The sequence below is a fragment of the Phaenicophaeus curvirostris genome, chromosome 4 (assembly GCF_032191515.1).
Source record: "Phaenicophaeus curvirostris isolate KB17595 chromosome 4, BPBGC_Pcur_1.0, whole genome shotgun sequence".
NCBI classification, from domain to species: Eukaryota; Metazoa; Chordata; class Aves; order Cuculiformes; family Cuculidae; genus Phaenicophaeus; species Phaenicophaeus curvirostris.
The window spans coordinates 69,589,176-69,610,559 of record NC_091395.1 but is presented as its reverse complement, the minus strand read 5'-3'; the positions used below and the strand labels follow the sequence as shown (position 1 = coordinate 69,610,559).

Sequence of the window (21,384 nt, the reverse complement as noted above, 5' to 3'; positions counted from 1 at the left end):
CTGGATAGAAAACGTTTTAATCTAGTTCTGTCTACAGCGGAGTTGGTAGATAACTTGTTTGTATCCAGTTTTCCAAAGCAATAGAAGTGTGTATGTGTTCTTTTCAGTGGTCACTTTTTTTTAATATAACCCTATTTCTGCATGTATAGGTGGTTGCTGAACATCCAGATGCTTCAAGTGAGGAGATTGAAGAATTGCTTGAATCGCAGTGGAACATGCTTAGTGAAAAACAGAAAGCTCGCTATAACACAAAGTTTGCCATAGTGACCTCTCCCAAATCTGAAGAAGACTCTGGTAAACGTAAAACTGTGCTAGTGTACTCTAACTAAATTTGATATACATAGTGGTGTTAAACTAAGCACATATTTGAGACCTGTAGGGAAAACAGCTTTCACTGTTTTCCAGTTTTAATTCTTGGTGTTTGTGCCAATAGCAAAGGAATGCCAATGGTTACAATAAACGCAACCCGTGAAGTCTACATTTCTTGCTCATTGTTCTGAAAAGTTGTTATATGTAAACCCTCTACTGTTCAGAGATTGCTGATTCTCATTCTTCTTCTGCCCATAAGCAGCTGCCATTGTGTCCACTGTTGTGTTATGAGTGGATGGTGGGAAGGGAAGACAAAGCGTTGCTACTAGTAAAAATTTGAGTTGCTTGTTTAGAGAATAGTTAGGAAATGGTTTAAAAGTTTAATCAGTGCTATACGTTTTCTTCAGATATACCTAAAGAGTTCATATCATCATCAGCTCAGGAAGAAGGATTCCAAACTTTAATCTAAAGCTTTCATCCGTTTGGCATTTTATTGTGCTTTTTAGGACATTGTACAAGATTGCAAATACTCTTTTTTCTGCTTTTATTTTTGGTTGCTGTTGTCTAGTGTTTGATTTTGATAAACAGTCTCAATTATTTCACAAAATATTTGAAGGGGGTTGGAGTCACATATTTGAGAAAGGAGGAAGATAGTTTGGCATTTGCATGAGCTCTATCAAATTTAACAAGCTATCGTTTTTCAAATTTAAATAGCTTTACAGCACTGTAAGAGGAATTATTATGGAAGTATTAGAAGCCAACAGGTGCTGCTTTGGGCAATGACAAGAATGAGAGGGAGTGTTTGAAAGTTCGTGAGACATGGAAAAACTTGTATAAAAATGGCAGTCAATTTTGTTAACTATCTGTGTGTGTGTGAAATAACATCGTTTTGTGGAAAATTGAAAAGTTTTTAACTTTAAATTTTAAGTGTCAAATACTTGGATATCAGTTTAAAAGAAAAAAACACGTTCTGTATCTCTCAAGGTTCATCATTGAAGAATATTGGAGAGGCCAAACGTAAAGTGTTTCAAGACTCACCTAAAAGGAGATCAAGATCCAGAAGTAATTGAAATTTGTGTTGTGTGCAAATAGTTCATCATTATAAGTAGCTATTGAGTGTATTTTTTTATGTAATCGCCCACGTATCATAATCTCTTTATTTTATCTCAGATGTTGTCTTCCTTGACGTTAGAGTTTTAATGGATCCCAAATTAAATATCTAAACGCTGTAGTGCTGAATTTTGTTCACCTTCCTCAGTGTCATATTGCAAGAAATGTAACTGAAATTGTACCTGTACCAGGTGTTTCTAGTACATATATTGTGTACATTCATAGTTATCTACAGATGAAAACATTTCAGTTCAATCGTTCCCCTAACTAAGTCATCTTATCTTAAACTTAGAAGAATATCGTGGGATTTCTTTTGCTGGCTTTTTGTAAGTAGCAGGTTCTCCTGGAGCCATTTCAGTCTGCTTTGTAAATTAGGAGTCCGATATTAGAGTATGTCCTAGATTGTTTAGAAAAGAACATTAATTTGAAAATTATCCATATTTTCAAGTTGCTCTATTTTTAATATTTACAGCTATTTGTTCCCAGTGGAATAGAATGCTTGTAGCTGTAGGGCAATTTTCAGTTAATGTATTAGCGCCCCTGGAGCTTGCAATCTTCGTATTAATAATACTCTTTAGCTTCATAAACTAGAGTACAAGAGAGTGTAATAATGTTGTTGTTTCATCCTGAGGAACAGACCATTTCCTAAACCTTCATCTGTCTTTTTGAGGTAGAGCAATGCAAACAATAGCTGAAGCTGTGGAAGGGATATGTAGGTTAGTTACTGACATCTTGTAATTAAGCAGCTGCTTGAACTTTACAGTGAACGATCATTTAAATACGTGAATAATTCCTTGGTTTAAAATGACCAACGTGATTCTATTCTTAAGATTTTGGTTCACAAAGGGGATGTTGCAGTCTCCTGTGAAATACAAGTAAGCTTGTTAGAGTCTGGAACTGCCATACCAGAAAGAAAGACTTAATTTGTATGGTTGGCGATATAGATGTCACCAGTATCTTCATCTGTATCATTTGAAGAACTTCAAGGAGACTTAAGAAGGAGCAGACAAAAAAATTGGTTTCAGTGATAAGACACTGATACAGAGTGGCAGGAGAGTTAAATGCTGTATGGATCAATCACGAGCAGTCTGAGGATATGAAGCATATTGGGCAGTAATATTCATATCCTAAACTAGTGCTTAAACAGGTAGATTAATCTTTCTGATATAACTTGAATATGAAGTTGATTTGGATGTGTTCTAGAATTAGTCCTCAGGACTAGAAATCAGACCTTAAGCATTAAGAGGTCATCAAACTGTGTTAATGTTGAATTATGTTTTAAAAGTAATGACTGAAAAAGAAGTAAATTAATTAACTAGATCAGTTCAAAATAATTTGAAAGTGAGTTTTAGATTATTTTTCATGTAAGTTTCCCCCATCCCCCATCCCAAGGTAACTTACATGGAAATAAAAGAAACCAAAAAAAGAGGACAAAGGAGCCTACAGAAGATTTTGAAGTTCAGGAAGCACCTAGGAAAAGACTCAGGATGGATAAACAGAATAATCGGAAGGTAATTATGTTGTTGGTTTGTTTGGGTTGATTTATAGCAGCACCAGTCACATTGCTGTAGTTAAGTTTGTCAGCATTTCCGTTTTCAGGATTAAAAAGTAATGTCTGTATATCAAACCAAACTGTTGCAACTACTCAGATACACGTGAGCTTATCGCTGAGGGGTTTTTTTTCTTTGGGTTTGAGAATAGAGGTATGACAAGATGCACTTAAACTGTGGTAAAAACGTATGCTGAGAAAGTCTTGTGTCCCAGAGGTATGTGCAGAGGCATGACCTTTCCGTGCTGTCATGCTTTGTAGTTCTTTTTTCATTCCTCCTGAATTGGAGTTCAGAGATGTATATAAGAAAGGAAAAAAAAAAATCTTTGGTCAGTACTTAATTTAAGCAGAAGGAGTGTGGGGGGATTAGAGAGGAAAGCAAGTAAAGCAAACCAGAAAATATACTTTAGAAGAAGTAGAAGCCTATGGAACATTTGAATGTGGCATGCTGACCCATGTCTTAAGTTTGGAAAACGCAGTAAATATTACAGTATATTTATTGCACAGATCACAACCTCCTTTTCAGTTTAGCTTGCTTATGAGAATGAGGATTTCCCTTACACAGATTACTAAAACTACGTGTATAGTTACAGTCCACATCTTGTAGAGACTTAAGCATAGATTTCTTTAGTTATGCACATAGACGAGTGAATAGTGCAGTGTGAGTATCGCAGACCTCATCTCAGGCATTTATGGTACAGCGACTGAGTCAAACGACCTAATCTGAGGAAAGGTAGTGGATTTATTTTTTTAAATTATTTTTGGAGGTCACATTTGTAAATGTCAGTTTGCTTGCTAGGCTGGTTATTTTAATACCTCTGTTGATATTGTGGATATTCTGACAGTTTGTTTAGCATTCAATAAAAAAACAGAATTTCAGGTGGCCAGACTTAATGAGCTTATTAGCAATGGACAAAGATAATCCATAGAGAAATGTTGTTATATTTGCAGAAAGAAGGACCAAAACTGCTTTTTGCACATCTTGCTGTAAATGGCTTAGTTGTGGGATATTTCTTCTGTATTCCAGAAGTTTTTGGACCCTTTTTAAGCTCGTCTAATTGAATTCACCATAATACACTAGATCCATGGATTAATTAAGTTTTCCTACTGTAATTAATTCCTGAAATTAAGTCCTTCTTTGACTGTCCCTAAAGTTACTTCTGTACCGTCTCATTAGCATTCATACACTACAGTTAGCCTACATTCTCCTTGTAACAATGAAAGGTGGTTGCAGTATAGTTCATGCAGAGGTTGTTCTGGTACCTTGGATGCTCTGATGCAGATGTGAATATTAACAGGAAAATAAATAAATAATGGATGATGCCCACAAGATCCGTACCACTAATAATGCCAGCTTAGTAATGTGCATTTAAAAAGTGTTGTCCTCTATTTAATCCGTTTATCAGAACTAGTTACAAGTGATCTGATGTGTGTAAATGTTAGGTGATTTGGAAACTCAAAATGCATATAGCAGTGTTCATGCTTCTGTCTGCAGAAGGGTCAGACACCATAGAGTGGTTGCTTTGTGGTTTCTTTTGTGAATTATCTCGCAGTCTTTCCTGCCTTCACCAGCCCAGGGTGCTTCCAGCTGTGTGTGGGTGCTATTCAGTAGAACCTTTAGTGAGTGGCAGTGAAAATGACTATGTAATGATTCAAACTAGTAAACACTAACCATACATCTTCCTTCTGCTATTCCCAGTTTAACCTGCAGGCTTTTGTTACAGTTTTTTTAGATAGCAGAACCTTTAATGACTCTTTTTGTGACGTTTTACATCTTGCATGAGTTGTGCACTGTCCTCTCCTTTTTGTCCTTAATTCTGAATTACGAAATCTGAATGTTTTTGCACAAAGTAATTAAGTCAGAAATTACCCATATGGAAGCTTAGAAGAACTAATTTGTTCTTCAGTGCTTTCCATATGATTGTAAAATGCACATTAACAAAGCGGGAGTTCTGTAAAGCATGCTTTACGTTTCACTGTGAACTCTATTGTATATTTTCTTTCATTTCTGCCCAGAAGTGTATTAGGAATCGTACAAACCTGATATTGGGAGCCTTGGTGACATTAGTGGTAGGGCATCTTAGTCTACTTATAAATCAGTAAAAATACAGGGTAGCACATCTGTAGGACAGTGGCCATTCATATTTATTTTTATAAAGCAAACCAGCTCTCTGGCCTTGGAGGTATTCACCTGCATGTCTTTTGTAAAACTGAATGTCAGATGAAGACCGTGAAAATGCATGTAAAACCTATTTGGTGGAGTTGTTCTTATTGAGCGGCATTAAGAATTCTTGACTGCAATTTTAGTGACTTATTATTTGAATGATTTTGTAACGTACAAAAAGGAAAACAATAGTGGCATGTGTGAAGAAGAGTGTCCAATTTTGACACAGCTTTGACCACAATTTCCCCAGTTTTTAGCCTAACATTTAATGATAAATTCTCGATCTGGAGCAGATTTGTGTTGTTTATGCTCCCTTGAAAACAGTGTTATATTTTGGAAATGCTGAAACAATCTTAACCATGGTAATTTAAAAAATGGCACTGCTATAAGTTGTGGAGTTGAAAGCAAGCCTCTCAGACTTAAAATTCTGTACGGGGTTTATTCTCAAATTTATATATTAACTCTACAGTTTGCCTTTAGTAATTAAAGGTTTTAATTTTACCAGTTTAGACAAAGAATAGTAAGGATCATTTTATTTGTTTTGTGTTCATTTAGAGTTCCCCTTTTTGATATATGGAGTTTGGGATGGATAAGTGGGATACTGGAATACTGTGTTCTTTATTTTTATTTTCTCATTTGTTTATGGGTCTGTACCCTGTGCTGTAAATGAGTTTTAAAAATCATTTAAATGGGGCTAACTTAACTACATTACCATTCAGATATTTGTAAAGACACTTTCTTTTTAATAACATAAATCCAGACGTAACTGCCAGTTTTATCCAACCACTCATAAATTAGGAGTTTTTTTATTTTTTCATTTTTTTTTTTTGTGACAGAGGGAGACAAGCAATGACAAAACAGCAAAAACAAACTCTTCTAAGGTCACAGAAACCTCCTCTTCACAAAAGAACCAGTCAGGTAATGTGGTCAGAATAAGTTTTAATGTAACTTTTTCAATTAAATAATTTTAAAATAAGCAGGTTGTCTGAAGCAGCCGGCTAAATTTTGCAATGCACTAAGTAGTCACGGCCACTGTGCCATAGATGGGGGGGGGAATGTGCCCTCTTCCTTCACTACCACCATTTTGCACCATTAGATTTGACTGAAATTGTTCATTGCTGATTTGGAGCAGCACTTCACAAGTTCACCATTTGATGGCACCAAATTAAAGCTATTGCTCTGTGATCTTGCTGAGTGGTGATACAAATCCTACAGCTCCAATTTGTTGTTGTGCATTAGCCCAATAAAACAGGTGCAGTGACCATCAGTGTAATCAGTTACTGTGTGATTTTAGTCGTCTTAAATGATGCTTGATGGGAGGCAGTGTGGAGCACGAGAGGGAATTCTAAATAACCTTGGACTGAAATCCGAAAGTTAGACTTTGTTAATGATGCTCAAGTTTAAGGTAACTGCTGTTAAGAGCATGTCTCTAGGTGTTATATGCCAAAGACAAGTAAGCTACATGCAAGTTGTGCGCAACGTAGAAGCGGTGATGTGCCGTAAGATAATGTCTGGTATCTGGCTCCTGTGTTAGTGGTGTTTGGATTGTGATGAGATCACGTAAGCATTCTGATGTTTATCTGAGGAGATAACTGTTAACTCTGCTTTAAAGAGGTCATAAGTCACAAGATATTTTGATTTTAATAGAAACAAACAAACAAAAAATAATGGGAAAACATTTCTTAGCCATTTGTAGTACATATTTGATTAATAGAAACCTCGTTATTTTTAAAATCAAGTCAAAACACATGGTATCAGAAACTTAGTTCATGTTCTCTCAGCCCTGCATAGGTGCACAGAAGACCTACCTAAATCATTCTTTCCTTTATCTGAAGGAATATTTTAAATGGCTTCAGGGAGATAACATTTTAAAGTTCCAAACTTCACTTTGTAAACCAAAATTATTTTACAGCAACGAAAAATCTGTCTGATGCATGTAAACCTCTGAAGAAGCGAAATCGGGCTTCAGCAGCAGAATCTTCAACTCTTGCTTTTAGCAAGAGTTCATCTCCTTCAGCTTCCTTAACTGAGAATGAGGTAAAAAAAAAGTGGTGTTTGCACACAGCCTTTTAATTACAGAAATTCTCAGGTGTGAATCTCATTTAAAAACAAAAATCAAAGGCGAATTCTCTAACATTGGTGCTCTAGACAAGTTACAGCTCTGGCCTCTGTGAAACCTGTTAATGTGTGCATTGCAAATTCATTTATTGTAATATGAACGTCTGATTTGCAGGCGTTGAGATATTATTGTGGTTTTTAATGTATTTACCAACAAAGTTTTAGAATTGTAACCTTCTATTAGAGGCAAAGTAAAATGCCAGTGTGTTCTGTATTTTCTTCTACAGACTTTATGTAAGTGTACTACATTAGTTACATTATGTAACTCAGCATTGTCATGTTGCCATAGCTTTTATATTGAAGCAAGTTTCCTAATCCTGTTTGATGTAGAACTGGACGGTTTTCTGAGCAGAGCCCCTTTAAGCTTAAATTAGTTTTCAGGCTGTTTAAGTGCTATTTGTACGTGATTCAAATAGCTTCATCCGCAGTAGAGTTAAACAGGCAATGAAAGGTGTGTCCTCTTGATACGTACTACTCACAGTCTTAGCTTTGCCTGTTTAAATCTATAATTCTTCTAAACTGACATAAATGAAATGTATGTACCAGATGCATACAATCCTTTAAACCATTCCCCAGGCCTTCTACACTATTAAAACCAATCGGCCAAAAAGTGACAGCATGAGAGTGAAGTATAGATGCTGTTTTGCAGGTGGATTCAGAAGTGCAGTTGGTAGGGTTTAGTAAAATAACCGTAGACAGACAGATTCAAGCAGTTTGTATTACAAAAGCTGTAGAGAAAATACTTGCCTGCTAACAAGGGAGTAGGGCTTTCAGCTATCCTAGAGACTTTCCTCTCCCTTAACAAACATACGATATGCTTAGACACTATAATGAATGCAGTTAAATATCTCTACAATGTTTAGTAAACGATTTATCTTTAGGTGGAGAAGAGAGATGGCATGTGAATGGCTGTATTTCTTACTGTAACTAGAAACATATTTTAACAAAAAAACTCAACAAATTGTCCTCATGTACACCAACAAAATAAGCAGAGGAAGTCCCATGGGAAATAATGTCCATCGCAGCAGTCAAGTAAAGTAATACTTGTTCTCGTTTTGTTCTCTCGGTTGAGAGACTCTCATCTATTGCCTTAGCAGCTTCTGCTGTTTTGGCTTTGCTGCTGGGACTTGCTGTGCAATGCCTGTTAGCGTTTAAGACCATCTATCCATTCAGTCCAGTTTAGGGAACATACTGTCCTTTTGGCTTTAAGCATGAGTCTCTAAATATTGCAATCTCAGGAGAAAAATTCTTCTATTTCTAGATATTGTATTTTCTCTACAAAAGGTTCACTTCTGTAGGATTTTTTGGGTTGTGACTTAACAGTTCATGTGTAAAAAAGGATATGGTTATATTGGCCGAGGTGGAAATTTTAAAACTTAGCTCTTAATTTGCTCAGCTGCTGCTAAGCAGCAAAAGATGTGAGAAAAAAATTAACTACATACATTGCTCACAGAACACAGATACACAAACTAGAAGGTGAATTAATTGTTTTCACGGGTTTAAAAGATTTTAAAATAGCAAAACAATTGCAGTCAACAGAAAATATACCCTGTCAAATAACAGAGATTTTTCAAGGCTAGGTGCAGAGGGGAGTAGTTCAGTGGGCCAGATACGTAGCTGGTTTGAAGTAACACTGACCTGAACTTGCACCAGTTAAGGGTTGGCCCAGTTTGTTTCCTGTGGTATTGGATATATTTTGCCTTTAAATAAAACAAAAAGTGTCAAGACACGTGTTTCTGAACTTACTATTGATCTATTCCACAAAACAAGGAAAGCTATCAGGTTTGGACTGTGTGGGTGGCTTTAAAAACCTTTGTCCCTTTTGTATTATTATTTTGCATTTGTCTCAATGGCTAAATATGCCTGTGCCCTGAGAGTGCTCATCCAGAGAGAAACCTCCAGAGTGTTAAGGGAAAGAGTTTAAAAAATAAAGAGTCATGCAATGATGAAAGCCTTACACGGCTAGTTGAATAGGATGTAATTCTTCTCAATATTAAATACGTTTACTGATTAACTTTTATATTTCTGTATTCACTATAATACTTCTAAATGTTGGCTTAGATGTTCTCTTAACAAAGGTAGAAAAAATATTCCACAAGCACATACACCTCCAGAAGCAATAATATGTGGATTCTGGCCTTTTTTTTCCCTCTCCTTTCTTTCCACCTCACACTATTTGTGGACAGATAGTTCCAGAATGAACCTGTCTATGACTGTTATTTTTCAAGGACTGTTCTTAGCTGCACACCTCTTGGATGTCAGTCCATTGCAGCTAAATTCTGGGAAAAGCGTGTTCAGAAGGAAGGGTGTGCTCAGTTTTTTCTTGTTTGAAAGATGCATTTTATTTTACATTTCTTAAAAAAAGACTTTATATGCTTTTTGTCATTATTGGGGGTATTTTTTTTTAATGGGGTTTACTTGAAATATAAAGTTAGACAAGGCCAAATTTTCAATTGATAATTCACTTTGGGTACATTATTTACTAGGGAGAGAGATGGGTGGGGGTGTGGATTTCTGTCTTAAGAACAAACATAGGCTTGACATCTTGGAGATCAAAAGGTAGGCTCTCGCTCCCTTTCAACTATTGGGCTTTGAAGTTGTTTTAAGATGGGTGGACAGAACTAGTTAGGTTATATACGTGAATAAATGATTTTCATATCTGCATTTAATCTTGAAACAAAATATTTAATTTTACTTCTAGGCACTTGACATCAGTAGTCATTTCGTCCAGGACTTCATGTGAAATGTGGTTTTGTTTAAAATCTAGTTCTTAATGAACAACTGATAGGGCCAGATGTAAGAAAGATGCTCAACACTTCGAAGTCTGCAAAAGCTCAGAGTAGTTTTTTACTGCCTATGTAAGACTTGGTGTAACCATCCAAAAGATCGTGATATTTGTGAGAAGGTGGTGTATTCTTGTTTCTTTTTTTTTTAACCTTGGGCCTCCATCCCCTAATAATGTAGTAGGTGCCTGTAGAGTGTAACCAGTATTTTTTTAATCAATAAAAAAGGCTTTACATTACCATTACTGCTGGATGACTGGCGCACTTTGTGTGTTTGCATGAAACATATCTGCTTCAGCTTTTCAATCAATTTTTGTGGTTATTGGCTGGCTTCATTAAATTGAATGGATTTGTTGACAGCAGATAAGTGTCATAGTATCCTATGGAGTCTATCTACTACTAAACTTTGTCAAAGAAATCGTACTTTTCTCTTTTTCTAAGAGAGGACAAAATAAAGAACGTGCAGTACTCTCAATTCTTAGCTAGCCTATCATTCATCATGTTCTCGTTAAGCATGAGCTGACCAGCAGATGGCAGTTTAAAGAAGCCTGTGAAAGATTTTGAAGGTGGTGTTTTTGTCATCAGTTCCTTATATCTTCCATACAGGAATCCTTTCTTCTTCCTGTGATGTCCAGTGTCAAAACAAGCTTAGTTGCTGGTTAAAGCTGCAACTTGCCATGTTTCCAAGGCCTAATAGTGCAAGTTATAATAATGCAAGCCTTAAGGTTTACTCTTTTCCTGCATATTAAGTAGAATATTTTTTTTGTAAGTTTGAGGCAGATTTGCTTTGTCTGCATTTTTCAATGGTTATTATTGTGTATACACAATGGGAAAAAAAAGTACAGTTCTTAAAAGGTAAGATGTATTTGATTGAGAAGGCAGTCATGTGACGTGTACAACTCGCAACTAAAAAATTACGTCAGCTCCATTTACCGACCTTGGAATCTACTTATCCTACAGTATACAACTAAAATACTCTAGGCACGCTTACTGAAGGTATAAATAACTCTTTGAGATGCTAAGAGCAGGAAGGAAGGTATTCACATTATTTTAAACAAAGTAGTTCCCTAAATAAAAAAGCAGTTGAAGCTGAACTTGCAAGTTGTTCAACAAAATCAGTGTGCTTCTAGCATTTCATTCTAGCTTCATTTGAAGATAATTTTCTCTTCAAAACAATACTTACAGATAATTTAATATCTAGTGCTATTTGAAATCCTCTGACATAGCAGACAGTTGTTTCCTGTGTTAGTTTCTGTATGCCTAGAGATTCCCTCTCTACCTGTTTCAAAGCACCACTAAGCAGTCAGGGGTATATTTTTGTGTAACACTGCAAATAATTTCTTGTTAAACCTCCACTAAAGCCTCTAACAATTTAAATGACCTGCATCGCCCACCAGATCATACAGTTCTGTTATGATGCTTCTACTTTTACATGGAAAAAAGTTTTAGGCTTGACTCTTGTTCTTTGGCAGCACGTTCTGTGTAGAAAATTAAGTTCTTATGTAATTACTCTCATCTTGTGTATTACTTAGGTTTCAGAGTGCAGAGAATCTGTTTACTGAATGTTTACATGATGTAGGTTTTTATTCCACATCCCCTACCAAAGTATCACGAGTATCTATAGGTAATTTTATAATGTTTTAAAGTGTTCTCAGTTTTAATTAACTTTCCAGGCAAATTCAGAAATGCATAATATCCTTATCTGAAACGTCTAACTCTTGCTAATAATAAAAATGAAACTTGTCCCAGGCCGTCTTTTTTTGCTATTATAGTACTGTGTACACTTGTGGCACCGCATACTTAAAGAATTTATCTAGTCTAGCAGTATGGGCCAAAATATCATTCTTCATTCAGTTCAGGAATTCTTATACTGAAATAAAGGAAATGTTAACTGTACCTCAATTGGCTCTGTCAGTTTTTCTGTCTCCGTGTGGGTGCACGATAGATTGTCTTTTGAATACAGTCTGCTCTGTTTGTATGTTGCTTATTCACTTACTCTTACGTAAGTTGTGCTTAGATTAAAATTCACCCAACCCTCTTGCTGCTGAGATTGTTTTAAAAAGAAAAAAAAATGCAATTGGGATTTTTTTTTGTGGAAAGATTAAAGAGTTTGCTTATCAAAACATGCATACTCAGAGCTTTCTAGAGAAAGCTCTTGGCCAGACCACTTCCTCCTGGATGGCTGTGGTACAGCAATCGCTGCTCAGAAGTCACCTCAGGAAGTCTGAGCTTGTTGCAGTGTTCTTAGCTTTAAGCAGAGTGGAACTTAACCACCACCAACATTGAGAAGTCATGGAAACATGCTTCTACAATGCTTATAAAAAGATGCAACGTATCTGTTAAAAGATAGTGGATGACCTGAGAGAGGATGCTGCTTAAGCCCGCTGAGTGACTTGAGACAGCTCTGAAAGGGCCCTTTATTTTACAGATCCTGATGCTCTTGCCGTGGAGGTGGCTTGCCTACCAAACCAAAAAGCAGAAGGAAATAATTTCCCACAATGATTTGTTTTCATTTTATATATCTCTGCCTTTAAAACAAGTATACATAGGGGATTTTGTTACCATTTGATGTTCTACAGCTGGGATTACAAAACAAGAGACGCTCGAGTGAAACAAGGGGAAGTGGGAGGGTTAACTTTTTTGGCTCTGGAAACATTTGCCCTTTACTTAGTTTTATAACTGCTTTGGCACAATGTGGCAGAAAAACAGTATTGTCTTGAATATGACTGAGACGCTAAAGCTTGTGTTCTTAATTCTTAAGACACCCTGCTAAGCAAGCATATATAAGTGATAGAAGAAGTGCATCTATAAGACTGAATGAGTAAATAAAGCGAGTTTTCTGAGGAAGTATTTTTTTTAAGTGAAAATTACACTTTGGTAGCTAGAAAAGTCTGAAAAGATGGAGTAGGAACTGCTAGAGCCCATTTCAGTGTGAGCACCGTAGAAGCACAAATGTTAGCAACTCTTTAACTCAGAAATTCCAAATGTGTATTGAACCTTCAAACACTGGGCAGGGAAAACTTGTATAAATTGGATCTAGGAGAGGAGTTCTAGTGAAGCTGGTAAGCACAGAAATGTCAATGTGGTTCACTTTGCAATTGGCAACACACAGTGAGTAACATTTGAAACTTGCTTCTGCTCCATGAGGCATGAGATTTTGTATAAGCAAATACTGATGCTCTAGTACCAGGGGTACTTACAGGGAGGGGAAAAAGACACACCCCACCCCTTTCCGGCCCCCCGGATAGCAGACAGCCAGCAAAGATGTTTCTGTAGATTATCTTTAAAAAATGAAGACTTAAGCCTAAGACTAAAACAGAAAATATGTTTAATAGCCAGGTCCGTGGCTGACTGAGGGCCAGTCTTGACTAGCAGAACAGTTGAATTTCATGTTCTTGTTACGATAACTTTTTGAATTCTCAGGCTGCAGATCGGATGTGTACAGCAGTTTTGCTTTTCAAACCTAGAACTTCTGAATCCCTTTCTCCTTGGAGTTGCAGTGGAATGTTTTTGCTGGCACTGGTATTTGCTATTTGATTTTGGAGGTGTCTGAAAGAAAATAGAAAATTTTAAATGGTAAAATTCTTTTTTCCTCAAGTGGGTGAGTAGATGGAGCAAATATTCACATAGATATTTCACTTCATCTTTACCTGATTCTTTGGAACACAAGAGCATTTTCCTGACTATCCTTTCTTGTATCGTGTGTCAGCATGATTGGGTGCCAACTGAGAGTATGTCAGTACCTCTCTCTTTCTCTCTCTCTTTTTTTTTTTTTCTAATAAGTGACATTCCAACCATCCAGATGTGGAACTAAGTATACAATTTGCAAAGTTCACCCACGTGATTCTAGAAATATGCAAGCTAAGCGTATATATCAGCTTGCATCCAATTTTAAAAAAAAAAAAGCCAGAGGGAATGAAGAATTGGCTCACATTTCTGCTGAGGTGTGTGGCTGAGACTGGAATCAGGTACCTGGTTGCAAAAAAAAAAACGCTTAAAAGATGTTGTAGACATGGACTTGACATTTAGATGTACTGAATGGTGCAAGAAATGGTTCCCTACATTAATGCTTATCCTTTCACCTTTGAAAGCTTTAATTGATGGTGCTGTGAACTATGTAGTTAACGGAAACTTAGTTTCCTTGGCTGAGGAAAGTCTTGCAAGTAGATAAAACATTTGAGAAGGGATTTTGTACCCAATGCTTCTGTCAAATCGTCTTCCTGCCACCTCCTCCTTTTTAGAGAGCTTCAATCAAAATGCAAAATTCAAAATATAAACATATAAACTCAACGTACATATAGCTGACTCAATTTAACTCTTTGTAATACCCTAGAGTCTTAGTTTAGATGTGCAGAGTTGCATGTATTTTCTCCTCCTTTCTCAGCCTGCACACCAGTCTCTGTCAAAAACAAGTTCTTATTTACTCAACGTAGTACTGAGAGGAGACTCCAGTATTCCCCAAACAGTCCTTGGATCTGTATGCACCTTGTATATCCCCTTTGTGCAAAATGGGGAGAAATAGTTCAGGAAACAGTAAAAAAAAATGTTAAATCTTGTCTGTATATTTAGTAATTAAACAATTACCCAGTATTCAGTGGGAGATGCTGGTGTAATCTGTCTTTATACATCAAATATTGCAGTATGCAAAGCATTTCCATTCAGTTAAGAATTAAAGCTGAAGATTGATTTTTATAAGTGTCCTTAAATAACCTTTTTAAGAATAGGTTGATATTTGAAAGAATCTATTAAATACTACTTTTAGTTATTGTGAACAGGGAATCCTAGCATATAGCTGAAAAGGAAATTAAAAATACTTTGAGGATACAAGGTCTTGATAAGTTGATTCCTTTACCATTGTGGGTCTGAGTAGCCGTTACCAAAAAACAGTTGAAGAAATATAAAATATAGGATCAAAATACCTTGAGATGAGTAGACCCAATTCCTAAACTAGTGACACATTGCCACAAGTTGTATCTTCTCACCAGGAAAAATACAGTACTAAACCCAAAGAATTTACAGGCATGCCGAAATTTTTTCCAAGTTTGACTCAGTAACAAGTATTTTTCCAATAACAAAGCTATAGAGAACTTGGAAAGCTGCAGTAATGTGTCCTTACATGTTCTCTTTGAGTCTGACGTGTTTGAGTAGGAAATAAGAACTGGTACACATGGGAAAGGAAGGATTGCCTCAGGAGTCTGATAGTAAACTTCTCGCTTCTGTCAACAACTGTATTCTGAACTTCATTCATTCCTGAAATGAGTTCTGGCCCAGCCCAAATGAAAGGCAAAGCTGTCATGATATGTTTTTTTTCCCTTTCTCTCACTTGTGTACGCAGACGCACAGTTTCCTGTAGGAAGAGCTGGATTTGGTTTCTGAAATACCACTGGGTTGATCAGTGATAAGGCAGTGCAGTGTGAAAGCCTCTACGGACAACTACTCACAAAATAACGTTGACATACAATATTATGGAGAAATGGGAAGGAAAGTCTGACTGATGTTCAAAATATAAAGTTTGATGGTGCTCATGATGATAGTAACTTCAGCAAGAGGAAGGGCATCCTCTCTGTTGTGGCATCATTAATTACTCATGAAAAACTGAGGTGATTATAGAGTTCAGGTACGATTTCATTGCAGAAACTTGTCGCTATAAATCTGAAATGGATAGCCTTGCCTTTTTTTCCCCTAAATTTGTACTCAAAAATAGTACTTTGCATTTATGAGAACTCAAATTTTGCATTTATGAGTTACTCAAAATGTAAAACAGAACAAAATAGAAAACCAGCCATCTCTACAAATTGCCAATTAACAGCTTTTGCCGTTAATCTAAATGTTGATTACTTTGAACCTTGGCCCGACTATCAGAAAAGTTAATTACATGCCATTTACTTTGCTAAGGAGATTATATTACAGAAGTAAGGACAAGACAAGGTCTGGCATGATCACAAGGGAGAGATTTACGTCTGTAACTTAACAGTTGCTAAAAAAAGAAATTAAGAAAAGCCCCCCAAAACCTGCCCTGTTTTTTATTGAATGCTGTGATTTGGGCACTTGTACGTGAACTAGTATATTTTCCATTAGGGAAAGCTGTGTTAACAAGCCACAGAAGCGCTAAGTTTAATTGTAGATGTGGCTGTGTTTTACGTCAGCATGTACTCATTTCTAGCAATTGTCTTGTAAATCATCTTTAGTTAGTGACTGTTCTAATCTAAAGGTATTTTTATTGTAAGACTCAACTTTCCCTTTGGTGAATCGGAAGCTGGTAGTACCACAGTAGCTTGCTTGGAGAATAGATAGTTTTCCTAACCATCTCCTGCCCTACCCATCATTAGATTGTGAATCCCTTCTGGAAAACATTAGATGAAGGTTGTCTCAGCCTCTTCTACACAGACCTGAAGGGACAGATGCTCATTTTACTTCCCTGATATTTCCATTAGCATTTTTGGGGATAACTCAAGGATCTGAGCTAGGACAGCTTTTCCGAAAGGTGGTTATATAGAACCACAGTTACATGCAGAGAGATGGCTGGTAGAGCGTGTTTCACCTTCTGCAAGGTAGAAATCAGATGCAAGTAGGATCAACCTCTAAAAGATGTTTCCCTTTAATATAATGGGAAATCTGCTAGCCTGCCCCTTTATTAGCCCCCTAAAGTTAGACACGAAAACTGGTATGTGCAGTGCATACAAGTTGTGTGTGAGTTACACATAACGTGGTTGTTGGATGTGATGGCTAAAGCTTTGGTCGTGGTAGCAGGTGTCACGAGATGCATTCTGCAGCAGCAGCAGCAACGTGCATCAGGCGGTTGAAGTATGTCACTGAGCTTCTTATGAATATATTGATTCTTAGGAATTTCAACAGCCACATGCAGGTATCCAGGCTTGTCTGCGTAGTGCAAAACTGGTAGTTAATAGAGCATTTGATTTGTGAAGTGTATGAGGCTCCTGACAAGCATAAAAGAGGGATCTTGAAAAATGCTCTCAGTCTGGTAGCCATACGGATGATGAATTAAAGGTATTTTGTTCCTACTACGTGTGTTGGTATTCATGCTTGAAATCTGGCATCAGTCTACTGGTGGGTGTAAATTGCCAAGTTTTATCTTGAACGGGCTGATAGAATTTGGCGTTTGTGCTTGCATTTGTGATGTAGAGTTTGATTCTTGCCAGCATTGCTCCTTTTTGGCTCAGTAGCCATTTAATTTAGATGAAGGGCTGGTGCATTAAGTCTGAGGTTGTAGGAAAGTGGCTATCAACCTGTGGTTCACACATGGCTTGGACTTCAGGACCTATCTCTTGGGGGTTCTGAAGAACTTCCACCTGCCAGTGGGGTTTACCTTTTCATATAGATGTCTGCATCCTTCATCCAGTTTTTGGACGTTTTAGCAACCTGATTCAGTGGAAGGTGTCTCTGCCCATGGCAGGGGGATTGGAACTGAATGACCTGTAAAGTCCCTTCTGACCCAAACTGTTCTACGATTCTATGATTTTACAAGTCTATAAACCAAAGAAAAGTTAGGAAGCCATTGCTTGAAAATCAACCTTATTCTCTTGTGATTGATCATGTTTGTCACTGGATATACACTGTTTCTTTGTTCTGCCTTCAAAAGTAGAGAGCTGGGCAAAAAGGAATGCTTTCCTCGAGCTTTCAGTGCTGGAGAGACTAGCTTAACTCTTAACGTGTCCTGCAGAAATGCTTTTTCTCGGGCCTTTAGGTGTGCTTTGTGGTGTGGGGAAAAGATGGGGGACAACCATTCTGTTTGGTTTACAACACAAAGCATACTTCTGACTTTTTTTTAGTGGAAAGGGAATACTAAGATCTTCCAGCTTATTTTGTCTTTTTTTTTGTTTCCAAACGTGACTAATTTTGGCTAGTTGAAACAGGAATACAATGAGGTTCTAAAAATGTTAGAGCAGTGCACTGTGTATGCTAATTAATGTTTCTGTGTGACTAGTTTAAACAGCAAAACCTACAGTTTTACCTTAACCATAAGGGAAAATGGTTTTGTGTTTTTGCTGAACTCCTGCGCTACCTTTCCTTATCTACTGGCTGCTCCTGGCCATGCATTCAGCCTGCACTTCCAGTTTACTGTTACGCAGCACATTCCAGCAAACAGAGATTCCCTGGTGCCTGAGCAAAGCAATGATTTTACTTGCAGTGTCTTTTTAACCACTTCTGTTGGGGTTAGGCAGAATCACAGAATCACTCCACTTGTAGAGATATTCCTAGGCGAAGCGTAGGCTCGGAGCACTTTGATAGCCTACATTTGCTCAGAAGAAATGCATTTAAAGCCTTGGAAGTAATCTGGGGGAAAAAAAATAACCAACTAACAACTGTCAATCTGATCCAGTTTACAAAATATTTTTAGACACAGTGAAGAAAAGCAAATGTTAAATGCAGGGATGATAGTTAGTTGGCAGCAGTGGTGAGAAGTAATCGCTCAAAGCCAGCGTTTCTAAAGGGATTTTAGAAATACTAATTCTAGGCTGGGTTTGGGTTTGATTTTCTCTCTGATTTCAAAACAAGTAGCTTCTAATAAATGCACACATTACACGGAGGTTGGCTGTTAGGGAGGTAGCACATAGCTGCCTCCATTACTGAGTAAGCTGGGCCATTTCTAATAAAGTGTGTTTTACTATATGTAAATATGAGATAGTATGTCTGAAAACAGAAATCAGGTTCTTCATGTAAAGTCTGTCTGTATCCTGACAAATGTCTATTGGCAAAATGGTCTCTTGGGCACCGTGGCAATATCCAGTGAGTTTCAGCGCTGTATTGAAAAGACTTAGGGAGATCAGAACAGAAGCAGTGAGGAAAAGCAGCATGTTGATTTGCTTTGGATATTGTACTTAGGAGACTTGTAACGAGCTGTTGCTTCCAGTTCTCTAGCCTGATTTTTGAGCAAACATTTTAAAGTACAGTTAAGTTTTAGAGAAAACCCAACAAAATTGTCTTGAGGCTGGAAAAAATTCCTTAGGGAGAAATTACAGGGTATTTTGATGTACTGGAGAGGATTGAATTAGGCTTAATTGCAGCATGCTTCCACAAGAGGAAAATGTCTGGTGCCAGTGGACTTTTAATAGAGCTGAAATACCTGGAGGTAGCATCATCGACTCTGAGTTGCGGTTATGCAACTCAAAAGGGGCATGAGGCAGTGTTTCTGATGGTATGTGTGAATGAGCACTAGAACAAGCTTGAAGAGAAATGACTGGTTCCTTTTTCGATTGCGAATTGTGATGTTCTGCTCGAGAATGTACTTGGTGAAACACAACTCATTGAGTACCATCTAGGGGCAGCAAGATGAAATTCTGCATCTTTTGGTGTAACGTGAGAAAAAACAACTGACTGGGTTGACCATTCCCTCCCTAAATTCTATTGAACTGAAAACTGACCTATACTTTCTTTTGACTATGTTACTTGAGTTTGGATTTTTAATTAAGTTGTTAGTATTGAAAAAAGCCTTCATCTTTAAAACATCTAGATCTGTTATATAAGATTATCCATAACAGGCTTATCTTTTGTAGTGTTTTGAATTGATGGCTAGCTATAATGTTCCTTAAGCATATATGGAGATCAGTTCGTTCTTTCTTTCTCTCTTCTATGCACTGCTTCCACTTCTTAGAGAATGTTTGGGTCAGAAACTGTCATATGTAGCTTGAAGTTTTCCATGTTTCTTTCTAAATTTAACTGTTATTCTCATAAAACATGCATTCAATCTTTAATCAAGGGATTTGAAGAGATCACTGAGTTACAGGCTTGGTACTTCTAGCTAGCTGTATTACAGAAGTGAGTAGTCACATTATAAAGTTTTGGTGTTTTGGTTTGGTTGCTGTTGAGTTGGTGAGGATGATTGTTATATGATCCTTTTGACGAGTCTTCCACAGATGCATAAAATCAAGCTTTTCCTTAAAGGAGGGGGAAACAAAACTGAAAGAGTGTGCCTAAATCTGCTAGTCTGAATTGCAGGCTGTTTGCTGCCTGCAGTTGATATTCTGTGAAAGACTGACCATACATGACTGCTTTCTCTAACACCTGTGTTTGATCTTCAGATCTCCGATGGCCAAGGAGATGAGCGTTCGGAGTCTCCCTATGAAAGTGCTGATGAAACTCAGACTGAAGTGTCTATATCATCCAAAAAATCTGAGCGAGGAGCAGGAACCAAAAAAGAATATGTGTGTCAGGTGAGAGATGCTAGCTGGGGCAGCAAATAGTGTTTTCTGAGGGTTCATAGAAAGGTTCTTCTAAAATATGAAAATGATGATATTAGGCCAGAAACAGGTTTATCATTTGTGTCTGAGATGTCTGTTAGTGATGATGGTGCCGTGCCAATAGATGGAATTCTTCATTCCTAATGGGTTTTTTTAATCTTGACTTCCAATAAGTGACTGAGCCTTTCTGCTTGAGTTTCCAGATCCGTAAGATAAGCATAATTGGTGCCCCAGAATAAGTGCAGGACTGTTGCCAGGTAACTGGTTAAATGATTGAAAAGAGCTGCTCACTTATCTATTAACAAAGAGGAGGGAGTAAACCTGGTGGGTTTTGTGCTTCTGCGTGTAGCAGAGATTGCAGCTGCTAACTGAAAACAAAATGCTTTCTCAAACTATTCTGGAAGACTTCTTTACATTATGAAATGATAACACAATACAAGTGGACAGATTGAATTTGTTTCCACAAAACTGGGCCAGCAGTTATATTTTCACTTCTTGTACGTAGTGAGGATGAGGTTGTATCTGTCTTTAAATGTTGGCTAGTCCTTTAAATTCTGCCAGCATTATTGTTTGGTTCATTTTTAGTTGTGCATGTGTCATTGCTAACCACTTGGACATAGAAGTATCACTGTGCCACCTAGATTAATTTCCTTTTGCCAAGGAAAAGGAAAATAAAGATGCTTTTTAACCCTCCTCAGATGCATCAGTGTGCTCAGGGAAAATTTCTTCAAGCTTTTTTTCTCTTCCTTTTTTTCTGTCAGATTGTATTTACTCATGAACTGTGGTTCTATGAGTGAAAGTTCTAGTGTTTTAATGACTGTTACCTCTTTTGACTGGAAGCCAGGGCATGTGATGATACTTGTAAAATTATCTTTCGCTTATTAAATTTGATTTCAGCAATGGGAAAAGAGATTTTGAGGAGCAATATATGAAAAGGAATAAAGAAAACAATTTCTTCCATATATGAACTTTTCTTTAACATTCAATGCCTTTGTGTTGTAAAAGCTGTGTGAAAAAACAGGTGATCTCCTACTGTGTGAAGGACTTTGCTATCGGGCTTTTCATGTAAGCTGCCTTGGGCTCTCTGGAAGACCAGCAGGAAAATTCATTTGTAGTGAATGTACATCAGGCAAGTTTGTCCCTTTCTATTAA

At 37.2% G+C, this 21,384-nt stretch overlaps 1 protein-coding gene across 6 annotated transcripts in view; it reads left to right on the top strand.

The window, feature by feature from the left end:
- Nucleotides 1-21,384, top strand: part of NSD2 (nuclear receptor binding SET domain protein 2) — a 108,965-nt gene that overhangs the window by 75,830 nt on the left and 11,751 nt on the right. For 3 of the 6 annotated variants that reach the window (XM_069856474.1, XM_069856475.1, XM_069856473.1), the window contains exons 6-12: nucleotides 150-294; nucleotides 1,294-1,371; nucleotides 2,812-2,930; nucleotides 5,969-6,050; nucleotides 7,045-7,169; nucleotides 20,074-20,205; nucleotides 21,238-21,361. In XM_069856474.1, the coding sequence (XP_069712575.1) occupies nucleotides 150-294; nucleotides 1,294-1,371; nucleotides 2,812-2,930; nucleotides 5,969-6,050; nucleotides 7,045-7,169; nucleotides 20,074-20,205; nucleotides 21,238-21,361 (805 nt within the window). Of the gene's footprint in view, nucleotides 1-149; nucleotides 295-1,293; nucleotides 1,372-2,811; nucleotides 2,931-5,968; nucleotides 6,051-7,044; nucleotides 7,170-8,825; nucleotides 10,279-20,073; nucleotides 20,206-21,237; nucleotides 21,362-21,384 lie in introns of those variants that run through there. The other 3 variants (XM_069856477.1, XM_069856478.1, XM_069856476.1) reach the window with 3 other exon arrangements.